This window comes from Vanessa atalanta, chromosome 5 (genome assembly GCF_905147765.1).
Source record: "Vanessa atalanta chromosome 5, ilVanAtal1.2, whole genome shotgun sequence".
NCBI lineage: Eukaryota > Metazoa > Arthropoda > Insecta > Lepidoptera > Nymphalidae > Vanessa > Vanessa atalanta.
Window position 1 is genome coordinate 10,548,334 of NC_061875.1, and position 15,368 is coordinate 10,563,701.

The following is a 15,368-nucleotide window of genomic DNA, read 5'->3' on the forward strand; positions in this document are numbered from 1 at the left end:
CAAAAGTAAAGTTAAATCCAAACATAAAAAAAAGAAAAAAAAAGTTAAGAAATCCCTTATAAGTTTATATCGCAAAAGAAATAAACGTAATCGCGTTTTAAATCGAAAATACCTCAAGTCTGAAAAACAACAACAAGAAATTGATTCTAACGTTAAAAATAACAAGAAAGAGGAACCTCCAACACGTTTCGATTTTTTGTACAAAAAACCGATAGACAAATATTATCATCATAATGGAACCGGAGACTACAGTTTAATGCCAAATAAGAAGCAGAGACAAAATGGTGCTGCTGAAGGTACGGATAAACCTAACAATGAATTGGTTATTACAAATAAAAAGGAAAATATAAGCAACGGTGAAAGGAAAAAAAGAAACAAAAATACTTTCTTAAAAGACAGTTCAGAGAAAATTATGACAATCTGGAGTAAGTGTAACTTGGTTAAAATGTTTTACAATCCACAATTAAGAAAATCACAGAATTTTGTACATAATTTAAAGGATGAACCATTGTTTGAAATGAAGATTAACTCTGGTGATATGCGTGTTGTAAATTCTTCAGAAATTAAGGACAGATTAAAAAATCTTGGAAAAATTAAACGAAAACACTATTCGCAAAAAAAAACATTAGAAATTGGTGAAAATGAAGTGTGTCCGAAAGGAATATGCGAAAATGCATTATTTCATAATCAGACTCGTTTTGATTGCAAATGTAGAAGAAAAAATAATAGAGTTGTTTGCAGCGATACAAATTGTGATCTAAAAAATAATCCGACAAAGAAAAAAATACCTAAATCGTCATTGTCTAAACTTAAACAAAGTAAACCTTTGGTTGAGGTTGTGCTGGATCGCAATAATATGAGTATATTAAATTCTAATGAAATAGGTGATATGTTTAAGAAGGCACCTTATTACGAAATCTGCCCTACCGGTATTTGCAAAGAGGCAAGCAAAGATCCAGGAATTGAACTAAACTGTAATTGTATTGGAAGAAAAATGACACCAATTATAAACGAATGCACAGATGCAACGTGTGTCAGAACCACTAAAAAATGTAAATTATCAGAAATATGTTCTCGAGTTTTCTGTAAATCCGAAAATTGGGTTGGTTCCGAAAGAAATATAGTACGTGGTCACAGACGAAGACATAATATTATAAATCGACAATATGAAATACAAAAACATAAATCAGGTGCAAATACCAAAGGACCAGATGCACTACAGCTTACACGACATGGAGGTATAAATAAAGATTTTTTTTTTTTTATAAAAATTATTATAAGTATATACCTTTATACCATATTTTTAAAATAGACAAGATAACCAAATGTCTCATCAAGATAAATAATAAGGTGTTCAGGCAATAGATTACAGAAGATGTAATATAATCTCTGATATATTTATCTTATTTATTATATGTATAGTTATTACTATGATTTCAAAATTTAATTTAATTTAATTTAATAATAAATAATATTAATTATTTTTATTTCATGATTGTGAAAATTCATTGAATAATATGTACAAGGATTATATGCAAATGCTTGTGAGTGCCATTTAAAAGAAGCTGAAGATATCATGGAAAATATTGAAAACGAAAAGAGAAAAAAAAGAAAAGAACTGAAGGCATTAAGAAATAAGATTCGATTGCATAAAATTAAATCTTCAACTCATATAAAACCAAATACACAAAAATTTAATCGAAATATTATTAAATGCTTAAAAAAGAAACGTAAACGTTGTGAAAAAAAAATAAAACAAAAGGAGAAGGAGTTCAAGGAAAACGAAAAAAAAGCCGACAAGGACAACTTAAGAATAGACAAAATGATGGAACAAAATAGAAATATCGAGGAACCTTACTGGAATTTCTTCACGAAATTTATAGCTGGTATCTTAAATATCGCAATTGATTTGATAGTCAAAACATTTTCAATGACTTTCTCTATACTGATGAATCCAATTGGAAGTTTTATATATGTCAGGGAAAGATCACTGGATCCTCCAGGCACAATAAAGAGAATAAAAGATTGGTTCACTAGGACATGGTCAAATAAAAAATCAAGAATATCAGAAACTATAAAGCAATCGGATACCTTGAATATTATTGCCGATCAAATAGAAGACACAGCTATCTATGAAACTATTTTTGCCAGTAAAGGCGGAACTGGAGCTGAAAAGTCATTGTATGAGAGAAAACGTAGATTAAGAAAACGAAGAATACAGAAACGATATAATCAAGCTATGTTTGGATGCCGCCACATGCTTTTAACCACCATGCGAAAAACACCGTGCTTGTGGTTCTATTATATTTGTCCAGATTTATATCCCCAATGCCTTAGTTTAGTATCCTTCATGAGAAATTTCTGTCATATAATTATATATCTTCTTGCGTTGATTTGTTGGACTCCTTGTATTCTCTTTTTTGAAGGTTGTCGAGCATTTTTGTGTTGTTTCTTCTGCACGAATTAGTTTTTGTAAGTGATCAAAAGTTTTTTATATGTGCAATAATGAATAAAGTTCTATGGTTATTTTTATTACTTAAACCTTTTATTTTTAAAGCTTAACAAGCGAATTTAATAAATACAGTTCATATTTCTTTCGTATAATGTTCTAGTATTCGTGTTTATTGCAAAAAATCAAAATTACTAATACACTCGCAACTAGATACACAGCGGCTTCCGCATAATAATAATCTATATTTAATACAAGTATAGCTTTTAAGATTTACAATTTAGGTTTTTGGTCTCTTTTACAGTTCTGAAATTCTAAAATATTCTGTCTAATTAAAAATTTAAAAATATTTTTATATCTTAAAACATGTGTCAATTGGTCACAAAAGAAAACGAAAAAATACGTTAATGAAATTTAATAGGTATTGTTACTAATCTTTAAATGATATATTACTCATTTTATATTTAAGTTTTCCGATAATTCCATTAAATATCTGAGGATCTGAAGAGTTAGTATGGTGATCGTCATATGTTTTACTTTGGATATTTTTGTTAAACTGATTCTTATCCATGTAAAAATAGTAATCATCGTCTGGTATTTTCTCCCCACCATTGTTATATTTGATCGTTTCATTTGTGAAATTAAAAACATTCAAAATTCCATCTTTATTTCTAAGTATCTTTTCACTTCTGTTGTTATTTGGATTACATGTATTATTTCTAATTCTTTTATGTAATAAATAAAGCGTCTTCTTTATATTACTATAAATGCTGCAAGGATATTTGAATCCTATACTATGTAATAAATCTTCGATCCATAAAATGTACACAAGAATAACAAACAAAATAATAATAGCTATAAGTATGAATGAACAGCTACAAGTTTTATAGCACATTTGTGGATAACAGCCAGTACTACAAATATTGGTTTGGTAGCATTGTTTTATACAATAAAAGGCAATCCACATTGGCAATAAAGCGATACATTGAAAAATTGTAGAAATATAATTATGCACTGTCTGTACAAACAAACGTATTAGATCTTCAACAGCATGTAGTATCATGATGATTACTCTCGAAATTGTTTGAAGGGTGCATATTAGTGGCGTGTATAATGTATAACATAAACTCATTTTTGGTTTACTTTTATTGAACTTTTCTTATATTTTGATATTTTTTTGTTACATTTTAATCTTTTTAGGACGTTGATTTTTAATTAGAAGTAGAATAACATTAATCTGACATTTAATGTCAAACTATTTAAACGTGGTTGTTATGTACTCTGTGCATTTTTACTTTTTTAGTATTCATATTCGATATGAAGTAATTTACATAGTACCTACGACACACCTATTGTACAATTGTAGGATTGTTGATGGTTTTTTGAAATCCTTGGACTGCGTTAAGATAAAGATAAGTAGTTTAAAACAACCTGTTACTATAGAATTAATATGCTTACCAAATCTTAGTTGATTGTCAAATCAAATCCAGGTCTCGAATAGAATTAGTTTATTTTAGAGGTTTGCTCGAAATATTATATGAACTTAACAATGGGTTTTTTTTTTGGTGAATTTTATAAAATAACATTTGCTTAGATTGAGCATCATATCATTAATATTGCACTTTTGTGACCCCCGTTTGTTTGTGACCCCCTTAAACTTAAGGGGAAGATCTATAAGACCATGGTCAGACCTGCTGTTCTATATGGATCAGAGTCTTGGGCTACAAAAGGGATGACTGAAAGACAACTGCATGTGGCGGAGATGAAAATGTTGAGAGGAATGTGTGGTGATACGCAAATGAATAGGGTAAGGTATGAGTACATAAGAGGAAGTTTGAAAGTGGCACCGGTAACCGAGAAGCTATGTGGAAACCGGCTGTCATGGTATTGGCATGTTATGCGAAGGAATGAGGATCATGTTGTGAGGAAGATCTTGAGCATGTATGTGGATGGTTATAGAGGTAGGGGACGACCAAAGAAATGATGGATTGATTGATTGATACTTGTGATATGACGTCCGACAGAGAAGTATGGAAGAAGAAGACATGCTGCGCCGACCCCAATCGTCGGCAAACATATAAACCAGATATGTTTTTTATGTTATGTCATTTATGAATATAATAAAAATTAAGGGCCCCAAATTTGCACCTTGTGGAACACCGTATTTTTTTTATAGCGCTCACTGGCTTTTTATGCATATTTGAAAGTGTGTATACAAATAGAAAGAAAATAAAGTCAATTAAGGAAAGCCTTAATTAAAACTATTAAATAACCTGATTTTTACTAACTCCTTGGATCAATATTGTATTTTCAAATTAAGAGGACATCACATACAATACTCATTACATAATTATGTGTTGGTTATCAACTTATTATTTATTTATGTATAAGTAGTTGGTATGGTTGGTACTCATTACTTATTGTAACGTCAAGCTTTCAATTGCTGTTTTAAATAACGACTAAGTCCACAGGATCCCAAAATTATTCAACAGTAAAATTTAAGAAAAGTAAGGAATTTTTGTGTCCTAAATTATATTACAAAACTAATGAATTTTTAAATCATTGCTCTCCAAGTTAAAAAAAAGATTTTTGTTATTGTTTGTTTGCAAAATTATAAAATCATCAGATGAAAAATATCTTACTGAGTGTCATTTACCGGTTCTATCGGGCCCGAGGTGTTTACTTTTTTTACTTGTGGTAGGTTTTTGACAGTAAATAACCATCTTTGATGCTTCTTTAATTAATACTTAATCAATATCTTGACTTTGATTCTGACACATGGGACATAACTAGCGTCTGACCGTATTTTTTTAATTTAATAAAAAATCGTTAATTTGATAAAAAACCGAAACATTGTTTTAATGTCAATAAGCATAAATAGTAATATGTCAGTAAGACAAAAAGTTTGACCATATCTTAGTGTTTCGAATGATATCGCGTAACAACCGTGTATTGCTAAGCGAGGTTGTTGTTGTTACAGAGGTTTCTTCTAGTTTGATAATTGTTTCAGAAGTTTCTTCTACTTTGTCACTTGCTTCAGGAGTTATAACTAGTTTGATATATTTTTCAGAAGTCGAACTAAGTTCGGTTGATAAGAACATGTCAGTTAGTAGTTCGTTGTCATTTAAAGTGGTTAGTATAATATCATCTGTGTAATCCGTGTCGTTTCTAGAACATTCTGTAATATCGCCAGGAGTTGGGACGAATTTGTACACCGGAGCTTTAGCCTTAGTGTAACCGAGACTGTAGAAGATCTTGTCTAGGACGCCGGTTGCACGGAATATGAAGAACAATATGATGATAGCTAAAGCTGACATGATGCAGTCGCAAGCCCCGCCTCTGTTGACGGGACAGGGGCCGCCGCCCCCACACATAAAACATTTCAGCCTTGCCGTCAGTAGAAATACTATACATATCGGGATTAGTGATAGCATTTGTAATAGAAATGATATAAAATTGTATAGCGTTTGAAGAATCATTCGAATCAGGTTTTCTATCATAAGAATGACTGTCATAAACACTCTTACTAACATTTGTATACCGCATATTACGGTTTGAAGCAGCGCGTGTAATGTTCGACACATTTTGAATGATTATTTTTAGAATTTTATATGTATAGACTGGTTTATTGAAATATTCAATAAATAACTTCATTCACTTCTCATTGTTTATACGCTTGTATAACATTTATTAGGCACTGTTGATTTCTATAAAATACTTATATCAAATAAAGGTGAAAAAAATGACATTTCTAACTATAAAGAACGTGTCAGTTTTATTTAAAAATTAACGGCAAAGGTATTTAGGAAAACGCACCAATTTTTTCTTTATGATGAAAAAATATCCTTAAATACTTTCTTATTACATTTATGCATCGGTAAAAATATCGCGTAGCTGTTTTGAAATAAATCAGATTTACAATCATTATTGTTCTTGATCAGTCTTGCGTTGAAACCCGGCCTTAAATCCAAACATGTTTATCCAAAAAGTATTCATATAATGAGTACCTATTCAGATTTTTTCACTAACTGTGTCTTATTAAAGTTTTTAAATTTGTGTATTTTAATATCGAAGGTGACATTAGAAATATTTCTCAACTTCAGTTTGTAGACATCGTTATTCTAACAAACACTCTCGAAATAACTTAAATATATGTATGTTGCTTTCTGCTAGTAATATCATACAACTACCAAACATAGTCGCTAACTATGAACCTGAGACAAAGACGAAAGACCTCAATCTATACATTTTTTAATTTTTATGGAACTAAAATCAAAATAAAAATTCTTAATTGAAAAATAGAAGAGAATCTTAATCTCAAAATAGAAAATCTTGATTGACCAAAAATTTTATAACCATAAAAAATCAAAACACAAGTTAAAATAAGTATTTATTAGACGTAATAGTAGCACACAATAATTTAACAAACAAAGTATTAATAATAATATTTATTACAACGACATTAGAGGACAAGAAAGTAGTGCACTTGACATATAAGTGTACACGTCTCATTCGCTCTCAAGCGTGCGGATGTGCGAGAGCGAGACAGATATATACGTAGCATTACAGCTTGTAAGCTTGACGCATCATCAGGTCGAAATAGCAATCATTGTCGATGGAGACACTTATGCCGCTGTAGTAGTTCATAAACTCTTCAAGGTTTATCTGGAACGAAACAAGTAGGATTCAACTAATCATATAAAAAAATAAAATCATGTGGTAAGTCAACACCTTCTAGTCCAGAAGAAAACATCGCGAAAGAGTTTTCTTATAACAATAAGCAAGAGCTTAAGTATATTATCAACTATTGTAAGTATAAAGAAAATTTCATATTTTATTAGTTTTTTTTTTTTTTATTTACTTTTCATGGGTAAAAAGTACCTACATTAAAGTTATTTATACAGTAGTAAAAAGATCTTTTTTATTCGTATTTTATAAAATATCAAAGAAAAATTGACGTTTGAAAATAAAAATTACTCGCAATTGTTTAAACAATTTCAGAACTGTGAAGAGAGATAACGAAAAGAAGACAAAAAAGAATCTCGTCAAAAAATGAGGTGATATAGATTTTGGCACTCTTTAACTATTCTACTTTTATAAATGATAAATTAGCCTATTAAAAAAATGGAAATTAAAGTGACCAAAACAAATAGATTTACTAGTTTATTTCGAAAAATAGTTCCTTTAAGTATTCTTAAAAATATATATATTTTCCTTCACACAAACCAGCTTGGCTTTACAATATTTTTAAGTAAATTCGGACGATAAGTAGTCCTTACCTTTCCATCAACAGAGCCTTCAGTTTCAAAGTTTGCGAGGAACTTGTGCAGAATCATATCAGCAGACTCCTCACCACTCATGTATCTGTAAAAATTCAATAATAATCATTAGACTGTAATAACTTAATACCTTTTTTGCCTCGTATATCAACCCTGAAAAGATTTAAATAAAGTTAAGAAGAAAATAAATGTACTAAGCAAAAAAGAAAAGTACACTTGTCTATGTTTAATTGATTTGTTACAACGTGCCGAGTTTTATTAACCGTCGAAATGGACGAAAATTATATAATTTCCTATATAATTATTATATTATATGCATAAAAGTTATGTGTTTTTGATAAGAAACTCAAAGGGCACTACAGAGTACGAATTTTATCAGAGTGTGATATTCCATAGCGACTGTAATAATTATTAAATTTATAGGATACATGTATCAAAATGGCGTATCATAAGTCGGTTGTCCACATATCACGAATGAGGTACGAAGTCTATTCTTACAGAATCGCTTCGGTGATGTTAAGTTGACATTAACACTGATAAAGATACTCTATAAGTAATATTAATCTCTCCTTACATCGCTAGTATATTTTCAAACTTGGGAACTAAGATGTTACGTCTCTTGTGGCTTTAGTTACAGTGGGTACTTGCCTCTCAAACCGGATGACAACATACTAAGTATTATTTGACGGTATAAAATGTAACAAGTTGGTGGCACCTATCAAATGCCCTTGCACAAGCCGAATCTTGGAATCCAAACCGAATATTATTGCTTTAAACAGAAATTGACATCCAAGTCGTCACACATATAATTAAGAGACTAAAAAATGAGTACAACTCAAACACGAATTAAAACCATTATAGTGGTTACCATTATAGTAATTGCTTTTTATCATGTTTGGGTTTAGTAGAATACCACAGTTCTAATGACCTCTAGTCTCCGGTTTATTCATTACTAATGACCTTGGAAATGCTGCTAATATTGCCATATGATATAGAATTTTATTTTACCCCATTAGGATATAAGCGAGCAATACAGCAAGTTATTGTCAAAATCAATAACGTACCACACGTCTTCCTATTCGCATATCCACTCATTCACTGGGTTAGACTTCATCCACCTACACACACCGAGGCATATAACCCACCCCTATGTATAGAATACACGCACGTATACGTGCAAACAATACACAACCGAGTACAATAATAAAAAAAATGGTATTACTTAATTACAAAATATACATATATTTCGTTATTCTCACAAGCCACCAAATAGTTAAACAGACGAAAAATCCTAAGTAACACTGTCTTAAAGAGAACGAAAGGTCGTAACGACTCCTCGGTTTGATTTCATGAATATATATGTAATAAAGATACGCTAATCACAGATATGTTATATTTATATAACAAATTCTCCAACTTATATATCGCTGCTATAATTTCAATATTAACACGAGTCACGAACACCACACAACAATTATGCTTCACCCTATTAGAAAGATACACGAATAGATAATAAATGTTAATTTAATCTTTGAATTAATCGTTGATTATTTTCATCAAAATTTCTCACCTTGGGTGTGCAGTGACAGAATAAACTCCTCGAACATCATCGATCGTGATGACACCGTCTCCTGTTTTGTCGAGTTTCTTAAACGCTTGCTCGACGATAGCGCGACGCGATTCTGACATCGGTGGCTGAAGATTATTATTTATATATTAAAGAAAGAGTAGGCAACTGTCTGTACATTTATATACAGCCCAAGCTGGACTAAGGCTTCCTTGACGAGAACGATTAGAGCTTATTCTGCTACGATGTAGACTGGTTACACCACTGCGCAAGATATGAATAATTATAAAACAAAATGAAGCACATGAAAAATTCAGTAGTGCTTGCCAGGACCTGAACCCATAATCTTTGATTAAGATTCACGTGTCTTGAGGGTTTGGTTATATCTCATGTAACCAATTGCGATTCATTTAGAAAATGGTAGCATTCTTTAAACTATTCCACGAGGTCGAGACAAGTAGGCATTTTGGATTATATTTGTATATTCAGATAAATCTTTCATGTATTTATTACCAGCCAATAATGAAGAAATCAGAAACATACACACAAAAACTCTTAAAAGTATTTTAGTAAAGTTATTCTAAGTCAAGTCAAGTCCTCGAAAGAATTCGAATCTTATCAAAAATTTAAATCTGTCTAATACTGTGAAATAAACATTTGAAATTGGAATTTAAAGTGCATGACTTTAGGTATCTATTGTGTCTTTACTATATTAATTGATTTCATTAAAAAAACTATTATTCAATTTTAAAATGTTTAATTCTATCAATTTTTTCTTTCTTTTTTCTTAAAGGAAAAGAGAAAATTACATAAATAAAAGACAAGGTCAATATCAATTTTGTTCTCAAGTAAATACGTTCATATTGCATTGTATATTCACACTACGGTTTACACTAACAGTCGTACGAAACGATGGGATTTAACATCTTACCCGTATCTGGACAAGAAACTCGTCGAGACTGATCGAGCCACTTTTATCGGTGTCGAACTTGTTAAACAACTGCTCGGCTTCCTGAGAAAATATCGTAAATATAATCTTTAATATGTATTTTTATGGTGATTTTATTTATTATAATTTTAATATATATATAAATTGTAGGGTTTAAATGAAAAATAAAGTTTTATCATACGTCTTTGCTTATTTCTAATCCTGTCTCTTTGATACCGTTGAGGAACTCCTCCTTATTAAGTTGCTTGCTTCCATCGTCATCCATCCGACGGAAAACTCTGAAATTAAACAAACAAATCACATACAATTTGAAACTGTCAACTTGACTAGAGAAAAGTCTTACATTAAAACAACAATTATTTAACCATATATACTAAATATTAACCATTCCTTACATCGCCAATGCGCGACCTACCTTGGAAACTAAGATGTCATGTCTATTGTGCCTGTAGCTACACTGGCTCACTCACCCTTCAAACCGAAACACAACAATACAGAGAGGTACTGTTGTTTGGCGGTAGAATATCTGATGAGTGGGTGGTACATACCCAGACGGGCTTTCTCAAAGCCCTACCACCACGTAAAGTTGATTACCGATACTTGAATTATCTTCGAAGTGTAATTTAGATGCAAAGATATATATTCAATTATTTCCATTTTAATGCAATTTCCAGTTTCTACATTTTAGACAATACCCATGGATTTGTATTGCAGTCTTACAGTTCAAAGGATTCGGTATAATGATTATAGACGCGTGATATCTGGGATCCTAATGTTAGCGGCGCGGTGTAAGAAATAGTTTAATATGAACCAACGACCATTTTTCTTCAGAAAGCCAATCAAAAATTTTAGGATTAATAAAGTGGCAAAGAATGAATGATAATCGATCGAAAAATCCAGCTTTATCAATTAGCTAGTATAGCTCTGTATGCGGATTTTTCGATTTGATATATAATGTAAGTACCAATATTATTGTTCATTTTATTATTGCATCACGTGATTACAAATTTAACGATAGCTTTGCATCAGCAAATTTTTGTATTGATAGGTGATATTAAAATTAACCGTTTTTATTTTATATAACAGTCGCCACTTAAAAAGAAGTCATTATTTCATAACATTCTCAAGATCTTCCAGTACCAGTAGTCGTAATATCAAAGGCACTATTCTTAGACTAGAACACTGAAGGGTGTCAAGTTACTTCTTGACCTAATTAATATCCAAAGAGCGTTAATGATAAGTCTGTTTGCTTTACGTTACATGTTCAGTGAGTTAAAATAACGATCTTTACTAACATATGTGATAATTACATACACACATAGCCATTCAGCAATTATTTTAACTACATCGTTGGCTTTTTGCATAGCTTAGATAGATGCATATCACATGATGCCGGGAACGAATCCTGTTAATCCGGGAAAATTATTGAATTTTCTTTTAGGGGTTAGCCGTCCCATGGGACTAAGAGAGCGATGGATTTGTATTAACGTACTTATGCTTTTCTTGGTCCAGACTCCAGGCTGCTATTGAGACATTTTCTACAAAAAAATCAATCAAATTTTTATTGGCCTGTCCCGGAATTGATCCCAGAACCCCGCGTTGGAAAGACCAACAAGTATATAATTACTGGTTAGCTAGCTTGTTCTTGCAAAGAATATCGAAACTACGTCAATAATTCTAAGTGTATCTTCATGTAAATCAACAAACCTTCCAAGTCCGACGATTCCAGAAGCGCCACGAGAGAGACATAGGAGCCGTAACTTCTCCAACGGGTCGGTGGTATTGGAGAGAGCACGCGTGCTCTTTTGAATCAGTTCCTCCTCTTGACGGGAGGAAGCCGATTGCGGACGGTGCATTGCTACTGTTAAATTAAATATGAAAATAAAATTATAGATGTTTTATCTATGAAATGAACTATGGACTGATTTAACAGCATTTGACATGACACATATTGTATACAAAGTAACTCTTTTTTCTTCAAAATTGTTATAAACTATTGTTTCTGTTTTATCTGTAGTATTTAAATTTATGTATACATTATTCTTAATGTATGATATTTGTCTATGCTAACAATTTACAATAATTATATAAAAAAATATATATTTCAAAGTCGGAAATCAGAAGTGCGAAATAGCTTATGCGTGAAATTTCTAGGAAATAAGTTTCTAATTCAGATATTCGGGAAATAAATTATCAGATCACATTTACGGAAATAAAATCTATAACTATGTCAATGTTGTAAACATTATAAAAGTAGATTTTTTTTTTATTACTAATTAGGTAGATATGGAGCTTTCATATATATATTTTTAATGGTTTATAACATTTTCTTTGTTTATTATTTTAGGACGTATATTGACTCTAGGATACTATTAATCCAACGTAGTCAACGATTTTGTCGGTCCAGACACTTTGAACATTGAAGCGAATGCTGTCAAAATTATACACAAAAACTGCCCAAAGAAAAGTCAGAACCTTAAATACCTTACTAACCTTAAATACTTCATTAAATGGGAAATGAAGTTACCTTTAGTTTCATTTAATTATTAGCTTAAAGCAATAAATAAAATACAAAGCTTTTTTCAGACACACAACCTTTAACAGATTAGAAATATAACGACACATTAAAATAAATGCGTAAAAAATATGCAGCGAGATTTATACGATGCTTAAGCATAATAATTAAATACGTAATAAAAATAAACATTACACATACACACATATAGCAATTGTGCATGAACATATATGCACACATTATATTCTTATATATCATATAGATATCTAAAGCTTGATTTAAATGGAATACATTTAAAAAAAAATTTCCTTGCTCCTCGAAAAACGTTTGTAGAGCAGCATCATTTGACTGTCGTAAATTACAATACAAGTATTTGTGCATTCCTATTTTGGCTTTATCTACCAATTATTTTAATAAATTTTCTTACTAGCTGCTGGATTATCTCATAAATAAATACCGGCAAAAAGGTAGATTGGTAAATATATTAAAAAAATGCATGGGATTTAATCTTTATTTTACTCGTGCGAATTCAAGAGGTATCAAGCGATTAAGGTTGCAATTAAATTTTATGCCGTATCTAGCGCATAGCTCTATCTAGTTCTAAGCTATATTTTATAATATTTCACCTTACGATGATATTTACTACAATTTTGTTTTTTCAACACATAGAAATAATATTAAAATTGTCTTGCTTAGTTTCATAAATTTCTTACATAAAATGCGTTGTAAATTAAAAACGACATAACCTTCAATTTGTCTGTTAGGAAATCGATAAATGCGACATATAGTTCCGATGGTTGTGCAATTTAAAGCAAACTATTTCCTAACATGCAATATTTAAACCATAAAACTTCAAACGGCTTTATAAAGGCTATAAATGAATGAGCAAAGGCATTTATTATTTATTGGAAAGTAAATAAATCAAACGATCGCGAATGCAGAGATAAAATCTTTACGATTGAACTAACATAGTCACTAATCACTATCTAGGTTTAAATCCAATCCCTAATACCTTTATCGCCTATAATATAAAGCTCTACGTAGCTGTAAGCCAAACGATGTTAGATTGGTGCTAAATACCTTGAACTGTCCACATTTTATATTCTCAAACGGCAATCGATATGTACACTATATTATTTATGTAATAATTATGGGTGCCGATATAGTTTGAAACATCTATTGTCTATTTAAGAAATGAGTTACTTTCTCAGATATTGTTAAATTAAACTATTTAAATTTTATATCATTCGAATTATAAAACAAATAAATGACAAAACTTACGATTGGATTTCATTTTAGATTTTCCTCGATACATTTCTAAAGCATTCATTTATACGCAAGTCACAAAAAAAACTTAATTATATATATTTTTATGGTGGCACGTCTTCATCGTAGAAGGTGCTACGGACGACTGACACAAAACATTCATAGTTTCGTAGCGGAGTCACTGACCCGTGGATCGCCGCTGTATGTTTTAAGGAACAAAATTAATCTAATTAATAAGGTCAAAACTACCAACTGTATTATATGAACAATCAAAGGAATAATGAAAATATTTTTATTTCATATAAGTGAATTTTTATGTGTAATAAAACGCATATAAGGCGAATTACTATAAAATTATTGTAATAAATTGGGCTTAACTTTTGAAGCTTGATAAAAATGTTAATAATTTCAAATACTTCTAAAATTGACATTAAAACTTTTAAAACAAAATCATAAAAATAACTTGAAAGAAACTACATAAAAACTTTTTTGTGCTGACTGAGACGTCGCAGAAGGTATAGGCAAAACTTTTGTATTATTGATTGCAATTTCTAGGTAATTATTTAAGGTACCAGGTATGTTCAAATTTAATTGTAAATGAAGGTCAAGTTTATTTGTTTAGTAAAACTATCAAGGACGAGCGAACAAATAATCTTAGAACACAAACCTTATAACGAACATTAGCATGACAAGGGACATTTATATAAGAATTTAAAAATATTACCACTTTGGTTGATAAAATTAACTAATTATAACATTGTGGATTCAGACATAAGACTTTATATATATGTTTATTTTAATAATATATGAAATAGTGGCGGATGGGCAAATGGGCCACCTGATGGTAAGTGGGAATTACCCCCCTATAGATATTGGCACCGTATGAAATTTTAATCATTCCTCACATCTTCATTACGTCGCCAACCTTGGGAATTAAGTTATTTTATCCCATGTACACTGTCTCCCTCATTCTTCAAGCCGAAACACAAAAATACAAAGTATTGCTGTTTGACGGTAGAATATATGATGAGTAGGTGGGTGATGAGACGGGTGTAAACAAAGCGCTACCATCAAGTAACTTTTAAAAACATGTAAAAAAATTAACTTATGAAAGCTGAGTAACTGTATAAGATCAATTTTAAATAGGTGACATAGGCCCTGGGTGGGTGAAATAGGCCCTGATATAATATAACTGTATATAAGATTGTTTTTTTTTTATTATGAAAGAATGCGTATTATGTTATTGCCATTCCCAATACTTACACAAATAACGATATATTCGTGTCGTCAGATGCTAGGCATAAAAACGTAGCCTTTGTCCTTCCTTTGAGTTCAAGCTCGCT

The 15,368-nt window shown here is 30.8% G+C and overlaps 2 protein-coding genes across 5 annotated transcripts in view; both read right to left on the reverse strand.

Moving 5' to 3' along the window:
- Positions 1-5,282: 5,282 nt before the first annotated feature.
- LOC125063907 lies at positions 5,283-6,139 on the reverse strand. The gene has a single exon (XM_047670602.1). It carries the CDS (start codon positions 6,031-6,033, stop codon positions 5,338-5,340), a length of 696 nt encoding a protein of 231 aa, XP_047526558.1. The 5' UTR covers positions 6,034-6,139; the 3' UTR covers positions 5,283-5,337.
- Positions 6,140-6,821: 682 nt separating this feature from the next.
- LOC125063905 (calcyphosin-like protein) overlaps positions 6,822-15,368 on the reverse strand; it is a 54,259-nt gene continuing 45,712 nt past the window's right edge. For all 4 annotated transcript variants that reach the window (XM_047670597.1, XM_047670598.1, XM_047670600.1 and 1 more), the window contains exons 3-8: positions 11,952-12,105; positions 10,426-10,522; positions 10,227-10,307; positions 9,299-9,423; positions 7,729-7,813; positions 6,822-7,114 (exon numbers count right to left, since the gene is read on the reverse strand). In XM_047670597.1, coding sequence (XP_047526553.1) covers positions 7,013-7,114; positions 7,729-7,813; positions 9,299-9,423; positions 10,227-10,307; positions 10,426-10,522; positions 11,952-12,105 — 644 coding nt within the window. In that variant the 3' untranslated portion in view covers positions 6,822-7,012. The remainder of the gene's footprint in view (positions 7,115-7,728; positions 7,814-9,298; positions 9,424-10,226; positions 10,308-10,425; positions 10,523-11,951; positions 12,106-15,368) is intronic.

Coding starts and splice junctions, on each gene's coding strand:
- LOC125063907 (XM_047670602.1), bottom strand. CDS start 6,033: ATGTGTCGAACATTACACGCGCTGCTTCAAACCGTAATATGCGGTATA.